The 27,156-nt window shown below is 56.4% G+C and overlaps 1 protein-coding gene across 1 annotated transcript in view; it reads right to left on the bottom strand.

Annotated features, from left to right (window-relative positions):
* ARHGAP8 (Rho GTPase activating protein 8) overlaps window positions 1–18,977 on the bottom strand; it is a 69,595-nt gene extending 50,618 nt beyond the window's left edge. The window contains exons 1-2 of the mRNA XM_046011199.1: window positions 18,921–18,977; window positions 1,991–2,110 (exon numbers count right to left, since the gene is read on the bottom strand). Coding sequence (XP_045867155.1) covers window positions 1,991–2,093 — 103 coding nt within the window. The 5' untranslated portion in view covers window positions 2,094–2,110; window positions 18,921–18,977. The remainder of the gene's footprint in view (window positions 1–1,990; window positions 2,111–18,920) is intronic.
* Between the last annotated feature and the right edge of the window lie 8,179 nt (window positions 18,978–27,156).

Consider the following 27,156-nt stretch of genomic DNA (forward strand, 5'->3'; position numbering starts at 1 on the left):
TGAGGGCCCAAGGTCAGACTGCTCCTGGACAGTGGAGTGTGGACTTGAACTTGATTGCCCAGCTCCAAATTCCAACCAACCCAAGCCCTCCTTGAAGATGTGGACACGGGCCGCTCACAGGAAACCACAGCTGGGTTGGAGGGCAAAACTGGGTCACTGTGCTACGAAGGAGGAAAAAGGACCATCTTCCGGTTTCATTTCAGGGGGGCGGGGGGGAGAGGTTCCTTCATGCAAAACAAATCAAGGCAGAGATGTTTTCAGCTGGAAAGAGATCGGGACCTGTGATTTTTAGGCTGGAGTAGACTCTGATCCCTAGAGGCACTGGGTGGAGGAGTGTCCCTCCAAGAGTCCTGTCCACCTGGAGCCTCACGATGGGGCCTTATTTGGAAATGGTGTCTTTAGAGATGAAATTCACTAAGACGTGGTCATACTGGACTAGGGTGGGTTTTCAATCTGACAACTGGGGTCCTGATGAGAAGAGAAGAGACACAGACGTGGGGAAGGCGGCCACGTGAAGCATCCTGATAAGCGGGGGACCGTGCTAAGCTGAGTTCTGGAAAACAGGGCGCCCCAAAGAACCGGGAACAGGTGTTCTAACAAAGACAAGTGCACGCCACGATCATGGCAGCCAAGACGGGGCCCCGGCCACATGTCCATCCAGGGAGGAGCAGACGGACAAAATGTGGGCTACGCGTGTGCTGGGTGTTATCTAGACATAAGAGGAACACAGCACTCGGGGCGCCTGGGTGGCTCAGTGGGTTAGAGCCTCTGCCTTTGGCTCAGGTCATGATCCCAGGGTCCTGGGATCGAGCCCCGCATCGGGCTCTCTGCTCAGCAGGGAGCCTACTTCCTCTCTCTCTGGCTGCCTCTCTGCCTACTTGTGATCTCTGTCTGTCAAATAAATTAATAAAATCTTTAAAAAAAAAAAAAAGAGGAACACAGTACTGATATGTGTGACGACCCAGACGGACCTGGAAATACCACACCACAGTAAAGAGGAGACCATATGATGTAGGATTCCGTTGACGGGAATGCCCAGGACGGGTAACCCCACAGCGTCAGAACACAGACTGACGGTCGCCAGGGGCCAAAGGAAGGAGTGACAGTTAATGGGGTTCGGAGTTTCCTTTTGGGGTGATGGAAATGTTCTAATGTTGTGGGGACACCGCACAACATTTTGAAGATAGTAAATACTCTAAGATGATTTAAGCTAATTTTACGGTACGTTAATTGCACCTCAGTTAAAAAAAGAAAAAGAAAAAACTGCTTTAGCACGTGGAGCACAGCCATGGAAACTCGAGGAGGCAGAACACTGGACCGCCCAAGGAAGGGAGGGGACGGAGGGAACAAGGACGTCCCCTGCGGCCATCCCTAACCGTGCCACTGACGTCGGGCTCCCTCTCCTGCCACCGGGGACCCAAGTGAGAAGTGCTTCAGTGTTGCTGCGTGGCGTAAGCAGCCTGGGGAGCAAACCAGAGGCACAATGACGGGTCCTTGGGAGCGGATCACGCAGCAGGTGCAAAACCAGCCACGGCGTCGTGCCTGTGGGTGGGACACGCTGGTGCAGGACACAGAACTGAAATCTGTTTCTTTCAGGGCAACAGGCCGTCCGCAGGTTCTTAGGATCTACTCCGGGTTTTGCAGACCCGGAGGAGGGAAGTGGACTCAAACAGGCCGGCCCTGAGCCTCACAGGTAAACACGTACACGGATCCGAACCAAAACGCCAGGGGGCGATTCCGGGGAGAGGCTCTCCTCCCAGCTTGGCGCCTGTCACCAGGTGCCCTGGGGCATGTTTTCCAGTTACCCTGAGCCTCAGTTTGCTCGTCTGTAAGATGGGGATGCAGAAGCTGGCACCTTAGTGGGTGGCGTGGAGCAGCGACCGACGCTATCACCCCACCCGGGCCCCCACATATGCATATTATCTATTAAAAGCCAGTGTACACCCGTGATCTCCTTGCACAATGAGGTCCGAAGGAGAGCATCCAGTACCTATTTCGGCCAGTTTCTCCGAGTCCAGCTGGGACATGCTCTGCTGCCGGGCAGGGTGGCCCAGGCACGCCGTCCTGACGCCGCCTCGCGGGGATTCTGGCATGGGCGCCTTCCAACACCCTGAGGGAGAAGCACACAGAACCCGCGGACATGGAACACGCAGGACCCGTGAGGGCTCAAGGAATGAAGGAAACGCCCTTCATGTGCCCGGCTTGCTTCTTTCTCAACATTAAAAAAAAAACACCCACTTCTGATCCCCCAAGACCCCAAGTCAAGATGACGTTTCCACCTCTGTTCACCTGCCAGCCCACCGGGGGGAGGTCTGGGGAGCCGGAGCCCCGAAGCCCACCCTCTGAGGGGGGGGGGGGTCTGGGGAGCTAGAGCCCCGAAGCCCACCCTCCGCGGGGGGGGGGAGGTCTGGGGAGCCGGAGCCCCGAAGGTGCAGGCCCATGTATGGGACAGCCTCTTGTTCGGGACCTGGTGCCCCAGCCAGAGCTCCGTCTCACCAAGCCGCCCCACGTCGCGGGAGGGCAGGGCAGGGGGCCGGGGGGCGGTGCACACCTCGCGTGGGAATGGCACCCTCAGGGCCGAAGTCCTCAAGGCCACCATCACGCCTGCACAGAGACACACACTCACCCCTGCACCCATTCTATGGACGGGGAAACCGAGGCCAGCAGAGATCAACTAGAACTGCTCGTGGCTGCAGAGCTATGAGTCACCAAACGTGGTTATTCTGTGCCTGGATAAGTGTAAGCACCTGTGCAAATCTTTACAGAACTCCCCCAGATAATGGAGTATTTGCCCCCCCCCCATGCTACCACGTGGTGATTCCTCAAAACGTGACGCTGGGCGAAAGAAGCCAGTCCCAAAAGACATGATTCCGTCCATACGAAATGTCTGGAACTGGCAAGGTCATAGACAGACAGCGGATCGGTGACTGCCAGGGGCTGGGAGAGGGAGGGGACGGGGATGGGGACAGCCAAGAAGCCAGGAAGCACTGGTTCCTTCTGCGGTGAAGGAAATGTCCTCGGAGTGACGGGGGTAACAGGTGCACATTCTCTGAGAAGACGCTGAACACGCCGGACTATGCAGCTCTGTGCAGGCCAACTGTTTGCGTTACCTGAATCGCATCATAATAAAGGTGTTTTTAAAACACCGCAAACGCACAGTGAGAGCAGCACGTACAGGCTGGCTCGGCCTTTACTAGCAAAAGGAAATGCACAACGTTGCAAGAATGCTGTTTGGTTGGTAAATCCATGTAATTTCCCACATTTAGCCTTTTTTCATTTTCGCATTAGCCTGTGTGGCTCTTAGTACCAGACACAGTGATCTGAACTAAAACAAACGTGGCTGACAATGTAAGAAGGATGTTTCAGGACTATAAAAAATCTAAAACCTTGCTGCCTTCCTCTTCTTCAAACTCTCTGTTGGCTCAGGGCTGCTTTTCCTCTCCGTTTTACAGATGAGAGAACTGAGCCACGGGTCAGGTCAGGTCTGCTCACGGGCAGAGCCCGGGAAGGGGAGGCGTGGAGGACGTCACGACGCTGACCCACGACATCGACCAGAGCTGCGCGGGAGCAGGGAGTCAGGGAGGCCCAGGGCGAGGATGGCACGGCCCCTTTCCGGGGGGGTCACCGAGAAACAGCTCATCGTGGCCACACCCACTCCCTTGGCGGGGAGAAGTCAGAGTCTGTGCTTATCCATGACCGCTGCCAATGTTTAAACATTAAAATCTAACTTGAAAAGAGAAATACACAGGGGTGGGCATCCAGGACCCCGCAAAGCCGGCCTGGGCCCATGCGCAGAACGCGTACATCTGTGCGTGGAGAGATGGGGAAGGGGGCGAGGACGTTCCGAGCGGCACTCCTGAAAACACCCCGCTTGGGAAATGACCCAAGGAGCCACGGCCAGTGGAAGGGGGCTGTCACCACGACAGTCCCACGGGGGCGCGCTCTGCAGCCGTGTGAACAGGCCACCCTCCGTTGGTGTCCTGACACCGGGGGGGGGGTCCCACAATCATGCCCAGCAACCGGCCAGGTGCAGAGGGTGAACAGCGCAAAATTCCACGCTTTACAAGTTCGAAGTGGGCGAAGGGACCCTACGGCAACGGAGGTCAGGGAGGTGCCTGCCTTGACAGGGAGGGCGTGGGGGCTGGCCACCTGCTGTTTCTGGGTGCTGTTGCGTGTCTGGGGGTCAGACGCATCAGGCACTCGGGGAGGGCTGCCCAGCAGGTGGAAAGGCTGTCGGCGCTCCCCAGAGGAAGGTCAGTGGAGAGGCGGCCGAGGCTGGTGTGGCTGACACCCAGGCCTCAGCAGGAGGGTGGGGTGGTCACAGAGGCCTCGAACATTCACTTGACAACCACGTCTTGGGCAGGGCACAGGGGTCCCGGACACAGGGGGACAGATGGGTGCCTTTGGAAGTGCTCAGGCTGAGAGAGGAGCCCGACCAGGAAAAGTTCAGCAGGAGGACGGGAGCTGACCTCACCAGCAACAGGCAGTAGCTGAGAGAGGGCAAGGCGCCTGCTGAGGTCCCACATGGGCCGGGGAGGCCGCCCCCCAAACATCAGGGACATTAGGGGCACAGCATCCCCGGCCCGTGCAGTCTGCACAGTCTGTGCGATGGAACGCCGCCGCAGACACACGTCTGGGAAGGGACTCCTTAGCTGGACAGAGTGAACCGTTGTCTGCTTGGCCACCAGCATCCCCTCCCGCTGTGCCAGGAAACCCCCACATTCTCTCTCTCTCTCTCTCACACACACACACACACGTATGCACAGAAGTACACGTGCACACCACAAGCATGCAGAGGCCATGTGACGTGGCAAGAAGCTCCACTTCGGGCACCAAGCACGGAACGCAGGATCCTTGCCTGACCCATCCTGGCACCAAATTCCCTGAGCCACAGAGATGAGGGCGGGCAGGCGCGATCACATGCCCCCAGCTGTTCTAAGCAGAATGAATTCTAAGACTTCCATGAAAGCTACTGAGAAGAAATACGACTTCTTCTTCTTCTTCTTCTCCTTCTTCTTTTAAGCAGGCTCAGTGTGGAGCCCAACACAGGGCTCGATCTCACAACCCCGAGATCATGATCTGAGCTGAAAGCAAGAGTCAGGCGGTTAACTGATTGAGCCACCCGGGCGTCCTGGGAAGAGATACATCTTTAATATATTCCACTGGATCCAAACCTGAGGGTTTGGACCTGGATATGGGCCTGGAACTACCAAAGGTCACCATGTGGAACGGGAGAAAAATGAAGCCAAACACAGAAGACAGAAAAAGATAGAGAAACAATCCCATAAAACACTGTGCACCTGGATCCAGCCGCACCTGAATGCAAACATCCAATAAATCCTCTTTCCTGCTTAAGCCCGTTTGGGTTATGGACGACCTGTCACTTCTAACAAAGTAAGTACTTCTGTGTTTTTTTTTCCTTGAAAAGTCAGTGCATGCTGAAACACTCAATGGAAACTACTTCAACATTCTCTACTTTAAGAGAAGAAAATGATCACCACCCACACTGCTTTTCTTGTTGGTTGTGGTGCAAGTAAATGAACTTCATTTCCGAAAACTCTGAGGGGGAAATCTGGCTTTAGCAACAGCCACGTCGTACGCCAGCCGACCTTAACCCTACACCCACACCCGGTCCTGGCTCTCGACCTCCACAGGACGCAGCTGGACGTCCTAATTCCACAGGCCCCCAAGATCACTGCTCTCCCCTTGATGCGAACTTCCCTGCCAGGCTGACAACACGATCTCTTCGCGAGCCCCATCCACTTCATGTGGCCACAAGTCACCCCTCGCCCTCTCTCTCTCTGCTCAGTGCATTTCCAAACAGCAAGATGGCTTAACAGCAACGCCGAAGGACTGCGTTCCAGGGGACGAAAGCCTCCCCTAACCCTGTGAACAACTTCCAGTTCTGCACACAGCCTCCAGGTCCTCGTCCAACGCGCCCGCATCCTACAGTCACACACGGATCACCCGTGCGCGCTGCAATCCACCGTGACGGCTCACTCTGCCCACCCGCCCCGCCCCTGAGCCATCGGCCCCGAACATCCCAGACCCCAGAACATTCAGCCTGAAGCCCGGGGCCGCCAGCAGCAGCATGGCCCAACACGGTCTGGGGCGGGAGCCGGTGCCCCTTGCTGCAATGAGGCAGGCGATCTGGGGTGCAGGGAAGAGGGGAACCACAGGACTGTGTCCAGACAGGCGTGGCCGGCAGCCCAGTCGCACAAGCAAGCTCAGCCCTAGATGTCAGCGGCTCCCAGGGTGCTACCGTGCCAGGGACCCACCTACGAAGACTTTGCCGGAAGGTCTCCTGTGGGCCTAGTGAAGCCCCCAGAAACCTTCTAGAAAAACTAGCCCTCGGGGATCAAAGAACACACGAGAGGGCGCCATGGCGGGCAATGCTGAGAGAAATCTACAACGAGACATTCCGCAAGACCGCCGGCCTGGCCTCTTCGCAAGCTGATGTTATTTTAAAAAAAAGAGAGACAGACACACAGCGGATCCCCAGCGAATGGCACCCATTTCTGAATCAAGCGTGTGTGTTCGCTACGATGCCTTCCGTGTTCCTCTACTCTGAACAACTCTGATAAAAACCAGGTGTGGACGGAGTGAGGGAGGTGGGCAGGCAGCCCTGCCCGGCTCCAGGGTCCCGAGAAAGGCCACCATCCCCATCTGCCAGAGCAGAGAACTGAGGCCGCTAAGGTGTGAACACAGGCCCAAGGCAGCCCCCGGGGGTCTCTGCGTGCTCCCGTCTCTCTCCCCTCTCTCTCCTGGTTCACCCTGGCACAGGGAAACCTATAGGTGTTCTGCGCTTCCAATTCTGGGAACCATGGCAACAGTGACCTAGCTCGGACTCCAGTTTCAGCCAGCCTCCTCCCTCCACCTCCGGCTGTACCCCTGCCCCCGCCCGTGCTGGGGCCCTGGCCACCTGCTCCCTGCCCTGCCCCCTCCTGGGACCGCTGGGTGGCCTTGCCCAGGCTTTTGCCCTCTCTGGGCTGAGATGGAGCAAGAGCCTAGCCCTTGCTGCCAGGACGGAGCCCAGGACAGCGGGAGGGAGAGGGGGAGAGGGGCAGGCGAAGCCTCAGGAGTCACAGGCACCCCCTTCCACATTCCCCGCGCGCATGCGCACACACACACACACACACACACGCACGCATACTGGAGTCTCACACCCTCACCTCCAGCAAGGTCCCCCCACCCCGCCTTGACACTGCCTCCCACCCCAGCATACACCATCCAACCAACCCGTCACCACCCACACTTCATACCGGAGCCTGGACCCGCCACCAGCTCTGCCCACGGCCCCCCCGGCCCGCGCCTCCCGCATTCTTCTGAGTCGCCTGACCTGAGGGCAGAGCAGGTAATGGGAAGGGAGCCCTACAGCCAGCTGGCCACTGGCCAGGGCCAGGGTGCACACGCGGGATTAGATTCACTCTCTGGCAGGATGAAGGGCCCAGAGCCCCAGGCGAGGGAGGCCTGGTGCTGCCCCATGCGGACCCCGTGGCCCACCGTGTCCGAGCCGGGAGCCCTGGGCCACCTTCCAAATCCGGCTTTCCCGGAGCTGGCGGCAGCTCGCTAGGTGCCAGGGAGGGAGGGAGGGGTGACACCAGGCCTGGCTGCGAGCCACTCGCTCGCAGTTAAAGTGAGAAAAGAAACTCAATCATCTACACCCACAGCTACGGCCACGGCCATGGCAGCTGGGCTGCGAGCAGCTCTGGCCAGGAAGCCCAGTGAGCTGAGAACGTGGCTCACCTTTGTCATTTGTCCCGGGGCCACCCGACGAGACTGGCGGTCAGGCACGAGGTGCCAAGGGCTGCTGCTGCCGGGGAAGGGGGGCACCCAGTCTTGTGGGGGACTCCCTGTCACCCCGTCATTCTGTTGTCCCTCTCACCAGGCAAGGGGGCTCCCCAGAGTTGACGAGGGAAGGAGGCCACCTTGTCCCCACCCCCAGAGCGTCCTGAATCCCACATGTGTCCCTTTTGTGGGCTAGCCTGGACTGATACACCTGCTACGAGCCAGACCAACAGCTTGAAAGCAACCTTCTGGGGGCATGTCTTGAGGGACCCACCCGCTGACCCAGGGGAGGACACGTCTGGAACATTCTCCCTTCAAAGCCTCGTGGGAGGCACTGACCACCAGAATGCACCCAGGCCTCTTTCCGCTCCTGTGCCCTTGGGGAAAGGCCTCCCTGCCGACGGCACAGTGGGAGGTCCTGGCAAGGAACTGGTGGGGAGTTGGGAGTTCAAAGCCACGGAAGCCAAGACAGCTTTGTCTTTCCTCCAGAGTCTGCTTGAACCAAACGGAGCGATACTGACTCCTTCTCTCTTTACTAGCTCAAAACCTTTACCCTTTACGGACCGCCTATCTCAGAAACCACAGGCAGCTTTGTTTCGAAGTCTGCGTGCTCAGACGCGGGCATGCCACATACAACCGGTGGCAGCAGCCGGTCTGGGGGTGTTGGAGGGGGTGTGGATCTATCCGGATGAACCGGGGGGCCATGCCCACTCCTCCAATCCTATACTTGAGAGTAAAATAAGGCTCTCCCCTCCATCCTGGAGTGCTCCCGGGGTTTGCACCGGAGTCTGACACCTCCTCACCCCCCTGCGTGGGGGACCCCACCCCACACAGGACGGGAACACGGCCAGAGCAGAAGGAAGTCTGTCCCGCGGCTGCCACTAAGGAGCCCAGGAGTTCCTCCGGGAGGCCAGTGTCCTGTCCCCACCAGACACAACTGCTCTGCCTTCTCCAGGTCCAGGAGCCCAGGTGGTGCTGACTGGCCAGGAGGAGCAGTGGGCTCTAGCACCAGGGTAAGTCTGGTCCCATTGGCCTTGTGATGGTTGATTTTTGTTAACTTGTCTGGGCAACAGGGCCCAGCTGTCTAGTCAAACACTAGCCTGGATGTTGCTGTGAAGGTATTTGTAGATAGGACTTACGATCAGTTGACTTTGTATAAAGCAGATAAGGTACCATAGCGTGGTGGGCCTCATCTAATCAGTAGAAGACCTCAAGGGCAAACACAGAGGTTTTTTTTTTCAAAGAACGGCTTCTGCCTCAAGACGACAACACAGAGTTCCTAAGGCCCTGCAGGTTTTAGATTTGCCAGTCCCCACAGCCACATGTGCCGGTACCTTGAAACAAAACTCTTTATATATGAGTAACTGTTGATTCTCTGTCCCTGGAGAACCCGAGACAAATCTCTCACGTACTCAGATTCCTCCTTCCCAAGGATTATCAGAGTCACAAAACAGTGATCCCAGGGAGGACCGCAGTGAACGTACTGTGCATCAACCGTCACTGTACAGCAGGGAAACAGAGGCCCAGAGACGGTAAGGGACTGGCCCAAGCCACACAGCAAGTCAGTGGAGAGCCGGATCTTAAAGCCAAGTTTCCTGATCCCTGCCTGGAGCCAGAATGACTCCAAATACGGTGGGAAATGTCAAACATATTCTTTTAAATGCAAAGAGGAGAGTAAACATGGGCACCTTCCCCTACCCCACCCCTTGTGCCAACCAGTTAATTCTGTCTTACCAGAATTCCTTCCAGGAAGTTCTTCAAGGTGTCGGCCTGGGTTGCACCAGGACGCACCTGTGACTCCCAGGCTGGTCTCTGCGGTGGGACCCCCCCTGGCTCACCAAGGGTCTTAAACTATTACTTCAATCTCACGCTATCAAGGATTTCCCGGTGTTGACGACCAGTCCCCACAGGTCCCTTCTCGTAGGTGTGGGAACAAACCTGTGCCTTGACGGAAAAGCATACGTTGTCTAGAACAGAGACGCCCTACTGGGCTGACTCCAACCTTTGGGGGGAACCTTTATAACTCTGCAAACCACTGACAGCAAGAGCAAGACAAAACGATTTCTAGTCTGCAGACATGCAAATTCCATCCTGTCCAATGGAATTCCGTGACTCCCCTCTCTTCCTGCTCCTTCTCCTCCCCTGAAACGCCCCCAATTCCCCCCCTTTTCACTTTCATTTCCATATTCCCGATCTGTAAATGCCTCTGTACTCCAGACGCTCCTTTCAACCAGTGACAGCATCTGCCTGCTTCCCTTGTGAGTTTAATAAAGTCTTCAACATGTGTTCAAGTTTATATCCGTATGACAGTCACAGCTTTATCCCTTTCCTGGAAGTTATTTTTTTTTTTTTAAAGATTATTTATTTGACAGAGAGAGATCACAAGTAGATAAAGAGGCAGGCAGAGAGAGAGGGAAGCAGGCTCCCCGCTGAGCAGAGAGCCCGATGCGGGACTCGATCCCAGGACCCTGAGATCATGACCTGAACCGAAGGCAGCGGCTTAACCCACTGATGAAAGTTATTTTTTAATGTGACTTTGCTCCGGGCACCCTGAGCCTTGCAAGAAAGGGACACTGGTTGAGGAAAGGCACTTCTAGCCATGCCTGCCTTCCTAACAAGACAGCAGGCTCAGGCTCCAGGAGGAGAGGGCCCCCAGCCTGGGGCTTCAAGTCGGGCTGCGACTCCGCCCACACCCCCTCACCCTGGGTGTCCTTTCTCAGGTGGCAGCGGCCACAGAAACCAGGCATGGGAGGCTCCCCCAAACCCCATGCTGCTCCTACCTCCCCCAGCGCCCTTACACAGACTCTTCCCTGAGCCTCGAAGTTCTTTCTGCCCCTGTGTGGTATTTTCTTCCAGCAACGAAGTTTTTCCAACAGCACTTCTCTGATTCTCCGACACCAACTGGGAGTCCCACAGTTCAATCTTATTCTGACACAATCGACCCGGGGTCAGCACAGACCCCACTGGTTAAGGGCTCAGTCCCATGAGTGACCGCCCCATTTCAGACACCAGTCCCAAGGCCCAGGTATCCAGGCTAAGGTGTACGTCGATCTGATGGGGCTACAAATTCGGGGGCTCCCACAGCCGCCATACAGGTTCAGTGACTCAGCAGGAGACTCAGGAACTCAGGAAGGCACCTGACTTAGGATCACTGGCCTGTGGGAAAGGATATGACTCAGGAACCGGCAAACAGAAGCGATGCACGGGGCAACGAATGGGGCGTGGGTCTTACGCATGGAGCCTCTGTGCTCTCCCCGGGTGCACGCCCTCCCAGCACCCGGAGGTGCGCTGCGGCTCACCTGCCCAGAAGCTCTCTTAGCCTCAAGGTCTCGGAGCTCCGCTCCGGTTCAGCAGGTGACTTCATCACCACCAAGGGGGATGGAACTCAGGCTCCAGCCCCAGGCCCCCTCCCTGGAGCTTGAGGGATGGGGCTGAAAGTTCTAAGTCTCTAACCAGGAGTGGGGAGGGGGTCCCCTCTCTAGGGGCCCAGACTGAGTCACCTCATTAGTTTCGGGAAGGTCAAAAGGGACCCTTTATGAATAAGGAAAGACACTCCCATCACTCAGAAGGGTGCCCGGGTTCTAGGGCGCTCTCCCTGGCACGGAGACCAAATCTGTCCTGCCCGCCCTCGTCATCCTCACCACCTGTGTCTGCAGGATGCTGCCTTTGCAACTTCTCGCACAGTTAGTGCCCCATCCCCTCGGCCATAAATGTACTGCGTGCGAGCGCGCCCCTCCTTCTGGATCCTTAGATTAACGCCACCACGGGCCTCCCTCACCGGATCAGTGTCCTGGGGGCTGAGATGCTGCCCCAACCTGTGCACATGGGAGCCCTAGAACCCAGCGCCGCGCAGAACCACAGTCACACTCTGTCCTGGCCGGTGGCTTTGAGGCACAAGCTCTGTCCCCCTCCACCCCAGTCCTCAGGCCCCACAGCAACTCCCTCCGGGGGCTCTCCGAGCCGAGCCCTCTCCCCCTGAGCTGTGAGCCAGGCCTGAGGAGCCCCCACCGCACGGAGGGGTTTGGGCAGTGGGGAAGGGGGGCCAGCCCTGACTGGAGTCGTGGACCAGGGCAGGCGTGCTGCAACGCGGACGTGATGCGAAAGAGATTTCAAATCGCCGGACTCGTCTGTTTATTATTCATAGCAAAATGGTTTGTTGCTGTAAAAATGCATTTGCACATTTCACAAACAGGCCCTCACAGCAATTCTCTTAATGCAGTAGCTACAAATTAACACCTACTTACCTTGGGCAAATTAGCACTAAGTTGAATTTGAGTTGTGTGCAGGGTGTACAGAGGAAGGGCTCGGCTTGTGTCTCAGAACAGGGCTCTGCTACAGGGATCCGGAAGGGGGGAGGGCCCCTAACCCCGTATTTCGCAGGCACCAAGGCCCAGGGAGAGGGGCTGGCACACCCAAGGGGAAGGGGAGGCAGCGTCCACGTGTGAGGGGCTGGAGCCCTTGCTCCTGGCTGGGGGGAGGGGAGGGGAAAGGGAATGGGGAGGGGGAAGAGAAGGGGGAGGGTTCACCACTGAGCTGGGATTCCAGGGTCTCTAGAGGGACCCCATAAAAAGTAATTTTTAGGGGCACCTGGGTGGCTCGGTTGTTCAAGTGTCGACTCTGGATTTCGGCTTGGGTCATGATCGTAGGGTCCTGAGATGGAAGCCCCTCTCTCCTGCCCCTCCCCTGCTGTGCACGCACTGGGGCACCCTCTCCCCTCCCAAAAGAGTAATTTTTACAGTTTTGTTTCAGCTCTGCCCCACATTCATTAAATCTGACCCCCCACGACCCACTCTTCCTCGCAGACAGCACTGAGTCCCTGACGCTGGCAAGAAGGCCCATGCAGACCGTGTGTCCAGGCAGCAGGACCAGAAGCCGCTAGAAGCTGTCCGAGATTCCCGGCTGAGACTCCAGCAGCAGGATCCGAACAGGCTGCCTTCCGCTGCATGACCTCGCCAGAGGCCTGGTACTCCCAAAGGGCGAAGGAGCCTGTCCCATTGTTGGGGCCGCCCGACCCTCCTGTGGCTCTTGTAGACAAGGCTCAGCTCCTCCCACAGCCAGCTGGCCAGACAGGGCTGCTCTCTCCCCGCAATCCCGGTGCCCTGCCTGGGGTTCCCAGGCGCTCACTCAGGTGTACACATCACCGCCTGCACAGCCCTCCCAGGCGGCCTGATTACCTAAGCGTAATCCTATCTCTCTTCCCAAAGGTTTGTTGAGGAAGCCAAGCCTGAGCCAGTCAGCACATGGCAATTTCTGGGGCCACAGGAGTGGGTGCATTCAGGCCTGTGAGGCCCCAGGAAAAGTCTTCCAGATGCTTCTGGGAAAGATCTTGGGAGAACCACTGGAGAAGTCTCTCTCCAAATAGCCATGTACGAAGATGAGACCTGAAATGGCTACAGCCAACTTGCTCCCCACCGAAGATCCAGAGGTTCATAAAAAAGGCAGGGAACTGCCAAACCCTGATCAAGCCATATCTGATCTCCACACTGTCACCAGACCACCTCAGCTACATAAGCCAATATATTACCCAGTTCAGAAATGGCTTTTCTCTTCATTATAATCAGAAGCCTCCTGATGCCCTGGTTGCCCCACCCACCCAAGCCCACCTTCCCAAGGCGGGGAGAGGGGCTTCCTCTGAGCTCTGGCAACCCCAGCTCCGTCACAGCCCTCCTCAGACTGCACCATGTGTCTGTGTGTCCTTGACCCATCCCCATAAGTTCACTGACAGCCGGGCGGTGTCTGACTCACCCCGGAGGCCCAACATTTACCATCCCCAGGACTGGGAGTATCTGTTGAACACGAGAACAGACAAGAGGCACACAACATTCAAGCCTGAACATAGCATTCAAGGCCTCCCTAGTGGGGTCTTACCAGTAGTTCAAGGTCACTCCCCTACTGGCCTCACTCACTCCACTGCCCACCATCCAGGCTGCTCTGTCCCTGGAGAGGACACAGCTGGGGCTGCCAGAGACTCCATCACACAACTCAGACCCATCAAGGCGGAGGAAACTTGGGACCTCTCCTCTCCTATGGGATGCTCAGCCCCATGCTCTCCACCCTCAGACCCATAGCTCTGGCCCAGACCACTCTCCCCTAGTGCTAGTCTTCCAACTACCCAATCCATACCCTCTGAGCACCAACACCTGCCTGTAGTTCTTGGAATAAAATTCAAACCCCACAAACACCTGAAAGCCTGGCTCTTCATACCTGGGCCACGCAACCCCACTCTCTCTGCTCCAGCCACACGGGCCTCAAGTCCATCTGAGGTTGCCTCTCAAATGCTTCAACCTGTTCCTGCCCCAGGGCCTTTGCACATGCTGTCTTGGCTACCCGGAACCTACGGCTCCTGCAGGGAGTACGGGATCCATATATGGTTTCTATTATTACCGCTGGCTCAAGTTCAATTCAATGATTCAATCAGGGGGCGGTGGGGGGGAGGGTTGCCTGGCTGGCATGGTTGGTAGAACAAGCAACTCTTCGTCTAGAGGTGGTAAGTTCAAGCCCCATGTTGGGTACAGAGACTATTTAAAAATAAAATCTTGAAAGGGGCTCCTGGTCACGTGACTCAATTTAAGGGCCAACTCTTGATTTCAACTCAGGTCATGATCCCAGGGTTGGGAGACCGAGCCCCACTTCAGGCTCTGTGCTCAGCAGGGAGTCAGCCTGAGACCCTCTTTCTCCCCCCGTCTCTGCCCCTCCACCTCACCCTGCGCTCTCTCACTCTCTAAATAAATAAAACTTAAAAAAATAAAATCCTTGGGGCGCCTGGGTGGCTCAGTGGGTTAAAGCCTCTGCCTTCAGCTCGAGTCATGATCCCAGGGTTCTGGGATCGAGCCCCACATCGGGCTCTCTGCTTTGCAGAGAGACTGCTTCCTCCTCTCTCTGCCTGCCTCTCTGCCTACTTGTGATCTCTGTCTGTCAAATAAATAAGTAATATCTTTTTAAAAAAAAAATCACTCATGAAGCTTTTAAAAAATAAATAGAAAAAAAGTGCTCTTTGTAGCAAATGGGAATCCAAATTCAGACCACTGCATATTACAGAATTATATTGTTGTTCTTTTAGCATTTTAAGGAGTCTCTACACCCACCGTGGGGCTTGAACTCACAACCTCAAGATCAAGAGTCGTATGTTCCACTGACCGAGCCAGCCAGGCACCCCCGTGTTCATTGCTTCAAGCGCAGCAATGGTATTGCGGTCATGGTAAGAAAACAGGATTCACACTGTGATATTTACGGAGTCTGGGGGCTGCTTTACAGGAGCAGGAAAGGAAGACGGGTGAGCAGGTGGCAGGGAGCGAGCTGGAGGTCTGGGGGGAAGCAGGCGCGGGGCCGGGGTCGGGGGAGCCTAGGTCAGGCTCAGCCGTAGTATGACAGTGCCCGATGCTGGGACGTCCTGCTTATTTCCAAATGTCTGAACTTCCCCACACATAAGAAAACACAAATGAGTAAAAAAAACCTGCAAGGTGTTTGAACAGCACAGAACCAACGGTGGTCCCTCTCTTGCTCCCAGCTCCCAAACCTGGGAGCTGCAGGGGGCTCAGAGGCACCGAGAACTTAGCACAGAACAAGCCTTGAAGAAAAGGCACTTTGCAGAAGCCCCACCCACAGCCCCGCCGGTTCCAGATCCTTCCTGGCTTCAGCCACCAGGGCGGTCCAGCGGATAACCAATGTGCCCGCCCAGCCTGCCCACCGCCCACCGTGGGGGGAGGGGGAGGGAGGGGACAGCTCCTCAGGAGCTGCTGGACGCCTGAGCTGCCAAACTAGTTCCTTCTGATGGACAGTCACCGGCTCAACCGAAAATGAACTGCTCACCTGTCCAGGGCCAGTGAAGGAGGAACGGCTGCCCTCCGCAAGGGAAGGAATGTGTCGCACCCAAGTCCACTCTTCACACTCTCCCGGGGTCCACGGAGAGAACCGATGTTGAGAAACACACTTATAAAGGTGCCCACCTTGTATTAGGGGCTCAGTGTGTATTGACTCACTTGATCCTCCCAGGAATCCGATGAGTAGGTAATAACATTGTCTGTGTCTTACAGATGGGGAAACCGAGGCACAGAGCGTGGCCAGCAACACTGGCTAGCAGGTCCAGGTCACACAGCCGGGGGCCAGGGGAGTCGAGGAGGGGTCTCCGGAGTCACTGCTAAGTTCAACCCCATCCTCACCCTACTGAGTGCCCACACTGTCCCCTCTGAGCCTCGGGACAACCGGCTGTTGATGTGGCCCATTTGAAAGAGGTCAGAAAACAGGGACAGAGACTCAGCCAGGTCTTCTCCCCTCCGAGGACCCAGAAACCTGGACAGCACCCAGAGCGGGCTGCCAGAAGTTCCAGGAGCCTCCGCCAAGACGGCTGGGCGGGACTCAGGAGCAGCGTGTCACCGGCAAGAGCTCCCACGGGCATCTTCGAGGCCATCCTCACCCCCGGTGCCGGGCCCAGAAGGGCTCCCCTCACATGTGCCCCAGGAGGCTCGGGGAGCCCCCTGGATACACACGGTACATCTTCCCTGGGCATCCATTTCAATCCAAGGATTAGAGAAGTTTAATAATTTATCTGAAATGGAGAAGAGTCTTCTTCTATCCCGAGACTAACTTCGTAGAGCTCTGGCGGGCGGGCAGTCCCAGGCAGGCTTCAAACGGCTCCACCGAGAAGGTGGACCTCAGTGCCCCCGGAGGTGCCATGGCCCAGCGGGGAGGTGTGGACGCTGCAGCGACACTGTGGGCATGAGGCCAGCTCTCTGCCCACTGGCCCTGGGACTTCGGAAAGTCACCTGGGCCTCCCTCCCTCCCTTTCCTCATCTGTAAAAGGGAACAGTTACAGTCCTGCCTCGGAAGCGGCTGTGAGCGAACGGTGGGGTGATCAAGCCTTCTATGAGGGCTTGAAGGCCCTTAGTGATGGTGATCGTGACTGTTCTGGGGAAGGATGGCCAACGGGGCCATTTCACAGGTTAGGAGGCTGAGACCCTGAGGGAGAAAGTGACCCTGCTTAAAAACTGGCGGGCGCCTGGGTGGCTCAGTGGGTTAAAGCCTCTGCCTTCAGCTCAGGTCATGATCCCAGGATCCTGGGATGGAGCCCCACAGCGGGCTCTCTGCTCAGCAGGGAGCCTGCTTTCCCTCCTCTCTCTCTGCCTACTTGTGATCTCTGTCTGTCAAATAAATAAATAAATGAAATCTTTAAAAAAACAAACAAAAAAACTAGCTCTGCTCCCTCTTGCGGCTCCTTCCCCCTCCTGCTGCCTCTGTGCCTCAGTTTCCCCATCCCCGAAAGAGGGTTAAGATCAAAGAATGGGATGGATTCTTGGAGGTGGTGAAGATAAGCACCCAGGCACCTCCAGGGTGGTCCGAGCTCTTGCTGTCCCCTCTTTAATCGAAGCCACCATGCACGGCGTGCCCATGACGGACCCAGCTTGTTGGGGAGATGCCACGCGTCCACAGGGTGTCTACTCAAGTAAGTTTCCAGACCTTCAAACATCTCACTGAGGTCACATTTCAAGGACTCAGTGGCGCCATCCAAGGAAATTCCTACCGGCTCCGCCTATCCAGTCCTCCGCAGGCATTTCCACCCCACCTCACAGGTGAACAATCCCCCGGCCTCTGGGTGACCTCAACATGCATACCTTCCTTGCCAACCTCCCATCCATCTTCCAGTTCAATGGCTGCCTCCTCCAGGATGCCCTCTTTGACCTCCCACTAGCCCCTGGCTTCGCTCTGGGTCCCCTGTGGGCAAGGAGTGTGGAGATGGCTGTCCACAGGAGCTGGGTTCAGGCCAACGTACCCTGTGTCCCTGTTCACCGCCCCCTGCCCACAGTGTTAGGTTAAGGAATGGTTAGTCCCTGTATTAAAGCAGAAACCCACAAACAAGGTCCCCAAATTGCCAACAGAGACCAACCAAAGGATGTTCACTGTTGAGCCTTAATTTAAATTTTGAGTTCTCACCTGGACAAATGTTAACACTGCATTTCACAGACGCCCAGAAGACACAAAACCTCCAAGTCTGTGGCTACCAGATGGCCAAGGCCATGTCCCCACCCCTCAGGAATTCCTCCCCTGTGCTCCACAGGCCCTTCTCCAGGGATCTGGGGAGCCCCCCTGCAAACACACACCCTCCAAGCCAGTGCTGAGGTCAGTGACCCCATGCTAGGGCTTGAGAACGGTGAAAGGGGCCAGAGCCTCTCCTCCAACTGATTCTGGAGACTGGCAAGCCATGCGATCTAAGTTTCTGGCCCACTAACTCCTGGCCTTCCATCCCAGGCGCTGACCCAGCCAGAGCCTTGGGTCTGAATCAGCCTAGCACCTGCTCAGCCTCAGTTTTCTCATCTATGAAATGGAAAGATGAGTCCCACCTCCCTGGTTTGGGGTAAGAGGGGCCGAAGGGCCTGTACAGTGTGCAGCCCAGCCAGATAGGAGGCCATGAATTAGGGGAGGAAAATGGTGGGGGAGGGCAGGGAAAGTCTAGACTGAGACAGCCCAGCCAGACCAAAAGAGGACAATGAGGGAGAGAAGTGGAGGGGAAGCGGTCAGGGGTGAGAAAGGGGAGGAGTGCAGGGAGGGGTGCAGGGCAGGAAGGGGGAGGAGAGGAGGGGAGAAGGGGGAGGAGGGGAAGGCCCCCAGAGAAGGCCAGGGAGGAGCTGAGCAAGTGGGAGGAGGGGAGGAGAGGAGGAAGGGAGAGGTGTAGGGCAAAAAGAGAGGGTCTGCAGGCAGCAAGAAAGAGGAGAGGCAGGGAGGGGAGGGAAGAAGGCCTGGAGCAGGGAAGGGGGGTGCAGGGTAAGGAGGGGGAGGAGAGGCGGGGAGAAGACCCTGAGCAAGGAGCGGATGAAGGAGGGGGAGAAAGGGAGGGCTCAGGCCCAGAGCAGGGAGGGGAGGGGTGAGGGAGAGGAGAGAAAGGGCGCAGGGGGGAGGAGGTGCACGGTGAGCCAGGGAGGCGGGGCAGGGAGCAAGGAGGGGAGTGGGTGCAAGGGGGGGAGGGCAAGGGACTCGGCTTGGAGGGGCCCCTGGGTTCGCCTTGTCCCTATGCCACGTCACGTGTCGCCGCGCCCCCCTGAGCGGTGACCCAGGGCGCCCGCCGGCTCACACCCTCGGAACCACGTGGCGTCCCCACGCGAGGCACAGGCGGGCTCCCGCCCGCGGACGCCAGGCCTTACCCGCCACGGCCGCGCGGGCTCCTCAGCTGGGCTCGGCGGCGCCGCGACTCACCTGGCCCCGCCCCGGAAGTGGCCCCCACGCCGGGCCCGCCCCTCGCCCCGCCCCTGCCCGCGCGGCGCTGCTCCTCGGGAGCGGGACTCCCCGGGTCGCGCGGGGCTGGGCGGGGCCGGGCCGCGGGGCGCAGGGGAGCCAGCCTGCGGGGCCGGGCTCGAGCTCCGAACCCCCATCCCTTAGCTCCCGAGGCGCCCCCGGGTCTTGCCTCGTTCAAGGCCCGGCTTGGCACAGCCCCCACCCTGGGGCTCCGCTTTCCTTGAGGATCCACGTCCCCATTTTAGGGACAGGCAAAGTGAGGTGCGGAGCAGGGACGTCTACGAGGAACCGAGAAGAAGCATTCAATAAAAATCTCCCGAAGAGGCCTCTGGGCCAGGAGCTGCCTTCCCGGGACTGCGGTGCGGACCGCTGTTGAGCTCAGAACTCCCCAGAGAGAGCAGCCGGGCAATCCCGGAGACGGCCCTGACCCATTCTGAGGAGCACGGAAGACTTCCTGGAAGAGGTGACCAAGACTTGGGCCTCTAAAGGGTCACTGGGGGCCAAGGAGTGCATTTCTGTCTCCGGGAGCTGTTACTGTTCTGACCCGCAGTATGCCCCAGGGCCGAGTCTGAACCCCCTTTTCACCTACCCTCCCTCTGATCTCACCCAGCGCCCTGCTTTTGATATTGTCTATACCTGGATGATCCCTAACTTCTATCTCCTGACCAGAGTCCTGCCTCTAACCGCCCACCTGACATCTCCATGGGGGGGGGGGCGGCCTGAGTGGCCAGCGCCAGCTCCTCGCCCCGGCTTCTTGTCTCATTCTCCAGGGGCGCCGTCCAAACCCTTAGGGTCATTCTTGGCTCCTCTCTAGCTCTCATGTCCCATATGTGGTCCCTCATATGAGACCAGCAAGCCCAGATGACTTTTTCTTCTAAACTGGTGCCCCCACTTTTCTCCCCTACGCTGGCCCAAAGAGATCAAGCCCCACCAGCTCCTCTCAGGTAGCTCCTGCGACAGCCTCCTCCCACGGGGCCCTCCCTGCTCTGCCCTGGCCTCTTTGGCCTCAATACAGCAGCCAGAGGATCCTTCCCTCTCCCCAGCTCCAGTGCTCCCCTTCCTCCTCTCCCCACTTCCCTTCTGGGGGGAGGAGAGGCGGGGAGGGACAAGCAGCTCCACAATCCCAGGCTGCTTTGCATGGCAGGTTGCACAGCTGCTGTTGTCTCAGGTGCGATGGGCTCTGTAGTGCCCAGGAGCCTCCAACAGCAGCCAAGATAATCAATCAGGCGTACTGACCTCTCCCCACCTCCAGCAGGATATGTGAGTGCAGGCGTCAGTCGGTACAATATTACTCCTTAACCAGTGATGCTTATGAGGTTCTCGAAGTAACCGGGTCTAAGCTCAGTCAACACAGGCCTTCTTCATGCCACAGCGAGCAGTTCAGGCCAGTCCAACTGGAATAGTTGGTGGAAAAGAAATCCTGCTTTTTCCTTTTCTCTCCCCCAACCTAGATGAGGCACATCAGTGCGCTAGAGACACTGGGCCATCCTGTGACCACAAAGAGATACAGGCAAAGAGATCTGAACAGAGATGGCAAGGAACTGGATCCTTGGTAACAGTGATGAGCCTCTGGATCAAACCTGTCCTGAAGCCTGTCAGAACCTCTGGACATTCTGGTTTGATGCTCCAATAAATTCTCTCATTGTTTTGTTTTGTGTTTTTTTTTTTTTAAGATTTTATTTATTTATTTATTTATTTGACAGGCAGAGATCACAAGTAGGCAGAGAGGCAGGCAGAAAGAGAGGTGGAAGCAGGCTCCTTGCTGAGCAGAGAGCCCGATGCAGAGTTCGATCCCAGGACCCTGGGATCATGACCTGAGCTGAAGGCAGAGGCTTTAACCCACTGAGCCACCCAGGTGCCCCAATTCTCTCATTGTTTAAGCTAGTTTAGAGTTTTCTGATTCTTACAACCCAAAGCATCCTCTGATAACACATCCTTATTTCATTTAACCAAATTGCAGAATTTCTCTCCTGACAATTCTAGCAGGAAAAAAGAAAGAAAGAAAGAAAGACAGACCCAGGGAAGGCCTCCGATTGGCTGAGTCTAAGACACATCACCATTCCAGGAATGGGAAAGGAGTTAGACCAAGACCTTAACCTCCCCAAAGTCAAGACAGTCAGCTTCATGCCAGTTTTGCTAATGATAACCATGAAGGAAATGAATATGGATTAGTGTAGACAGGACCAGTGCCCAGCTCTAAACGCTGTTTGCTCACTGCCTGCCCCAATCAATGTGGATGAAAGAATGACTCCAGTTTCCTTCTAGCGTTGAAAGAGGATTCCCACGGCCTCCATGCTGACCTCTGCCTGGACCTCGACTAAGTTCTTTCCAGCGCATCTCTTAACTCCCACAAAAGACCCTGCAGGCAAAGCGTCCCTGATGGGAACCAAAACTACCCTCTCAAGCAACGGGGCCCACCCTGAGCCGGCAAGTCCCCCAGGGGACTGAGCCCGTGACAATGACCGGCCTGACCTGTACCGCCCACCTGCACGTTCCCACCGATCTTTGTCCCGCCTTTTCCCTCCGTAAACCCGGATGTCTTTCCAGCTCTCTGGGGACAGTGTTTGAGATGTCAGGGCGCTGTCTTCCCGGCGTCGGCCTCGCTGGCATAAACTCCTTTCCTGTGTCACCGCCGCCCTTCTCCGGGCCTCAGGATCTTGTCGGCAGTGAGTGACAGCACCCGGTCTGTCTGGGTCCCCGGACTCAGTCGCTCTTGCTCCCCGGCCTGCCCAGGGACATCATTACCCAAGTAGCTGCCTTTTCGTGTGCAAAGAATTTGTAACCTCCTCAGCAGCCAGCCTGTTCAACTAACATAGTGCACCTGCAAATTATTATTCCATCCCCTCCTTGTTCCCAGAGGGTTCCAGGTAGCGAGGAAGGGATGCGGGGCTAACTTCTCACACAAGTGTGTGTCTGAGCCTCTGGACGGAGCAGGAATGGGCCCATTTCAACACCAAGTACTTGCTCTCAAAACATGACAATGACATCAATTTATTTATTTTTTAAAAGATTTTATTTATTTATTTGACAGAGAGAGACACAGCGAGAGAGGGAACACAGGCAGGGAGAGTGGGAGAGGGAGAAGCAGGCTTCCTAATGTAGGGCTCGATCCCAGGACCCCAGGATCATGACCTGAGCCAAAGGCAGATGCCGAACGACTGAGCCACCCAGGTGCCCCAAGGATTTGATTCATATTAGCGACTCACACACGGGATCGGGTTGATCTAGTGCTTGGTGCCACGTTTCTCTTTTCCTTTTTGGGAGGCAAACGTCTTTTTTTTTTAGTATGAATGCAAGATTGGTCCCCCACGAAAGAGGGGTTTTCTGTTTTAAAAAGCAACTTTGGGCAGAAGTCAGAGAAAACATCCTCCAGCTGGTGTGCGGCTGGCCCCATAATTTCATGGTATCAAGACTTGGAGGGGGAATGCCACCCTCCTCGCATTTGTGTTTGTGTAAACCTCATACAAATCCCACAACTATAGCTTAGTGGTAATAAAATATGTACAATAAAGCAATAATACAGAATGATTAGAGGGGAAACAATGCAGGTGTGTTCCGCCATGCACGGTCAAAGGAAAGAGAAACAGAAAGGAACAGCAAAACCCGGGCAGGTCCCTGTTTGGTTCTTTTTTCTGTTTTTCCCCAAGTGCGTCTAATCAGCAAGGCACCAGTCACTCATTTCCTTTTGTTGCTATAACAATAACTCCTTGCATTTCAAATGCCTTGCAATAGAAGACAAAGAATAATAATGCGAAACGAAGGAATTACATCTGAATGGCATTATTCCCGGCTTTATTAAATTTGCTCTTACAAATGTTTATGAAGTTGGAGATTTGGCTCCCCCCCCAAGCAGCAAATTCCACATTAATAAGCACTGGGGGTTGGAGAGCTTGAAGGAAGGAGGAAATAAAGATCCTTTGGTCCAACGTCTTAGGCTTCACATTTGTTTTCTCGCAAATTAACTCTCCCTGCCAGCCGCTGGAGCCAAGACTTGCTCCGCTTTGAACCTTATTAAAACCTCGAAACCAGAATTTCCCTGCTGAATGTGGGCACGGCGGCTGGACGGAGCCTAAAGGGATCTAGATTATCTAGATCGCGTCCCGCTCCTCTCGTTCAAGGCCGGGCCCCTGAGAGCGGTGGAGGCCAGGAGGCTCCCCTGCAGCAGTGAGGACCCTCCATCCACCCTCCTAGCCGTGCTGCCCGCGTTTCAGAGCAAATGTGTCTGGTTGTTAGCCCTCACTGCGGACTGTGACGACCCCTGTGGACCTTCCATGAGGGTCACCATGGTTTCTGGGGTCCTTTGGTCCTAACTGTTGAAATCCTTTTGACTTGCAACCGAGCAGGTCCCGCTCTTGATGCCCTATTTGACCTCAGGGTGGGACATTGGTTGTGCCTTCTGGCCCCGTGCACCTTTCACACACCCCTGCTATACTGGGTTCTCACTCTTCCTAATCTTTCTGCACAAGGTGGCCAGACAACGGGTTTACTCGGCCGCCTTTGCAACCAAGGCCCAGACGATGACTTAGGCTCCACCACTGTGATGTACGAGCTTAGGGAGGAACCAGTCCGGGAATATATTACAGTGGAAAGGGCAGCAGGGCGACGTGCAGTGTCGGGGGTGGGGGAGGCTGCAGTGGCTACAAGTACTCGGAACAGGATTGCTATCAGTCCTGGTGGCAGCTGTGGGTTCAGCCCAGGGCGACTAGAGCATCCCTGTGCTGTGGGAGCCTCCCTGTGCAGTGGGAGCATCCCTGTTCAATGAGGGCATCCCTGTGCAGTGGAAGCATCCCTGTGCAGCGGGGGCATCTCTGCGCAGTGGGGGTGTCCCTGTGCAGTGGGGGCATCTCTGTGCAGTGGGGGTGTCCCTGTGCAGTGGGGGCATCTCTGTGCAGTGGGGGCATCCCTGTTCAATGAGGGCATCCCTGTGCAGTGGGGGCATCTCTGTGCAGTGGGAGTGTCCCTGTGCAGGGACTGCAGTAGTGGCTGTTTTCCCATCAGGTCTGTTCTTTGCGGGGAGTTGAGGCACTCTTCCTAGAACGGAGCAATACCTCAGTGTTGGCTCCCACCTACTGACAACTCTGGGATCTCCCCAAATCCTTCAGCGAGCTCCTTCTCTGTAATCAGCCAGAATCTGCTTCGGCTGCTTGCAGATGAGAACCCCGCCCAATTCCACGGCCTCCTGTCTTAACGTTCCTCTTCCCCCGCCAAACACAGGCTGACATAAATCCCCATAGTGAAAACAGAAATGTCAGCATGAGAAATTCTTCTTGTGTTGATGTGGATGATACTTTACATTTTTATAGCTTTTTACAGCCTATTAAAGCAGTTCTGAGCTCTAAGCAAACACATCAGTCAATGAGGAAAAGCATTCTTGGGGTAAGACCATCCGTTTATTATTAAGCCATTATCACTTTCAGGTCAAAACCCATTAAGTGCTTGTCTGTCCCATACTGTCACATGCGAGGAGCTGCTGAATCAGGGACGCTGGTGTCTGGGAGCTTACGTCCTTATATTCGCGCTCTGCGTGTGTCCACGGTGCAGGGGCAAGCTGAGAACCATCACCAAGCTCACAGAATTTTATATTGGGAAAAATCCTTGCTGCAGATGCCAGACACTGAGGACGGAGGACTTGCCTAACATTACACAGCAAGGGGGTGACCAATTCAGGATGAGAACCCAGGGGCCTGGCTCTACCCAGGAGGGCACATGACACGTGTAAACACATAAACCCGCCTACCCCACTCAGCCTTCTCCCCATTCACAAACCGCTTGCCTCTAGCGTATCTGGGAAAGCAGAGTGTATCAGCCAGCTCAAGCCGGGTCATGCAACAGTAACAAACATCCCCCCCACCCATCTCAGGGGCTCACAGAGACTCAGGTCTATTTCTCACTCACACCTTGTCTGCAGCTCCCAAAACCCCAACTCGCAGAGCAGCCCCCTCTGGAATCCTGCTGATCATCAAGCAGAGGGAAGATGAGATCTGGAGAGTCTCCACCTGGCAATTCCAAAGGGCCCCACGTCCCTTCTGCATAGAGCTCCTTGGCCTGGGGCCGGTCACGTGGTCCCACCTGCCGCAAGGAGACAAGGAAATGTGGGCCTTCGGTGTGCGCAGGGGGCGGGGTGTGGAAGAGCATCGTGATATCAGGGGCGTGTCTGGCTGATGTTCCCCTGAATCCCCGAGGTCACGGCTGGACACTCCTGGAGCTCGGGGACCAAGTCCCTTGGAAGAACACCCCAACCCCCACTCAGGCCTCAACCAAGGGGCCAGTGCAGGGCACTCCACACTCCCCAAGGGAAATGCTGCGGGAGGGAAGGAGGTCTTTCTCTTTACTTCCTCCCAACCTTCCTCTTTCCTCCCTCTCTCCTTCCTAACCCTTTCTAATGGTGGAGCACATCCCCATGGCATGGTGTGAGTGGGCAGAACTCTTCATCTTGCAAAGCTGAAACTCTGCCCCCATTAGACCCTAACACCCCATTCTCCTCCCCACAGCCCTGGTGACCACCTGTCTACGTTCTGTCTCCATGAGTTTGACGACTCTAGGGGCTTTGCATAACATGGAATCCTGCAGACTTTGTTTTTCCATGACTGGTGTGTTTCACCCAGCATAAGGTCCTCAAGGTTCGTCCATGTCGTGGCAGGTATTGGGATCTCCTTCCGTGGTGATGTCCCTACTCCATGGTGCGGAAGGAGCGCGTTTGGTCCACCTGCTCACCCGTCGATGGGCGGCCTGGGTGGCTCCCAGTTTCAGGCGACTGCGAATTCTGCTATGAACATGCAAACATTATTTCAAGTACCACTTTCAGCCATTCTGGGTTGATACCTAGCAGTCTTTCTTTTAAATTATAGGCCAAATATTACTTTCACGGTTGAAAGGGAGATCACAACGAGTCAAATCTTTAGAGGCACGTGCCGGGTGCCCGGGCTTTCTCCCGTATCCTGGAGTCTTCCCCTCCTTCGCTGGGGGCATCCTCGGCTTCGGACAGCTCCGCCACCGCGAGGAACCCCTCCTCCCTCTCCCCCCAGAACACGGGTCTCTTCCCACCTGTGATTCCCGCGCCCAGAGGTGCCTTCCTAAATGCAGGACTTGGTCCTTCCAGACACTGACACCACAGAGAGCAAAGCAGACACTTCGGAGGACGCTTGTGGTCCAAGGCCATCCCCACGGAGGTCTCCTGCTAGTGGGTGTCTGTTGTGGGGTGCACACACACCCCAAAGCAAATGTTAACGCTCAGCAGGGGTGCAGGCAGGCGAAGATACTAGGAAGGCTCTGATGACAACATCCCCCCCCCCCCACCAGTTTTCCTAAATGTCATAGGGTGGGCAGGGCTCCCGTGACTGGGCTGGGTTTGTGGCCCCATGGTGACGCTCCTCTGACTTCTGGGATGGGCCTGGGGGGGTCTTGCTGCCTGAGAAATGGACCCATCCCCCCACCAGGGTGCTGTGGATGGCTCCGTGTCCCCTGAAAACTTGTACGTTGGAGCCGGAACCACGAGAACGACTGTTTGGAGATGGGGTCCCCAAGGACGTAACTAAGGTTAAATGGGGTCATGGGGTGGATCCTGACCCTATGGGATTAGTGTCCTGAAGGAGAGACATGAGGAGCTCTCTGTCCGCCAGCCAGGAAGACTGTCCTTACTGGAACCTGATGGTGTGGTCCCCGGATCTCAGGCTTCCAGACTCGGGAGGTGTGGGAAATGAATGCCTGCTGCTTACGGCCCCCAGCCTGTGAGATCCATACATGGCCGGACCTGACTACGACCCAGAGCCCCAGCAAAATGCAGGCAGGTGCCTCGAACGACCATTTATGTGCCCCTCTGTTAGGATGGCATTGGGCGGAGGGTTCTCGGGGGCGGTGGGAGGGCACCAGGGGATCTCTGTGACTCTCCTTTGCAAGAACCACCCCCTCCCTGCAGCGGGGAGGGAGGCCTCTCTCCCGGAAGCATGTGAGTGTGTGCGTGCGTGCAACGTGTGTGTGAGTGTGTGGCCGTTAGCATGCCACGCATGCATGCGAGTGTGTCTGTGAGTCCGTGTGTGTGTGTGTCTGAGACATAAGACCGAAGAGCCCAGACCTGGGCAAATTGCACCGATAGCAGGATGGGGACACGCCGGAGGGCCCGCCCGCTGGGAGGCTCTGGATCCCCAG

The sequence above is a fragment of the Meles meles genome, chromosome 7, assembly GCF_922984935.1.
Source record: "Meles meles chromosome 7, mMelMel3.1 paternal haplotype, whole genome shotgun sequence".
Classification (NCBI taxonomy): Eukaryota; Metazoa; Chordata; class Mammalia; order Carnivora; family Mustelidae; genus Meles; species Meles meles.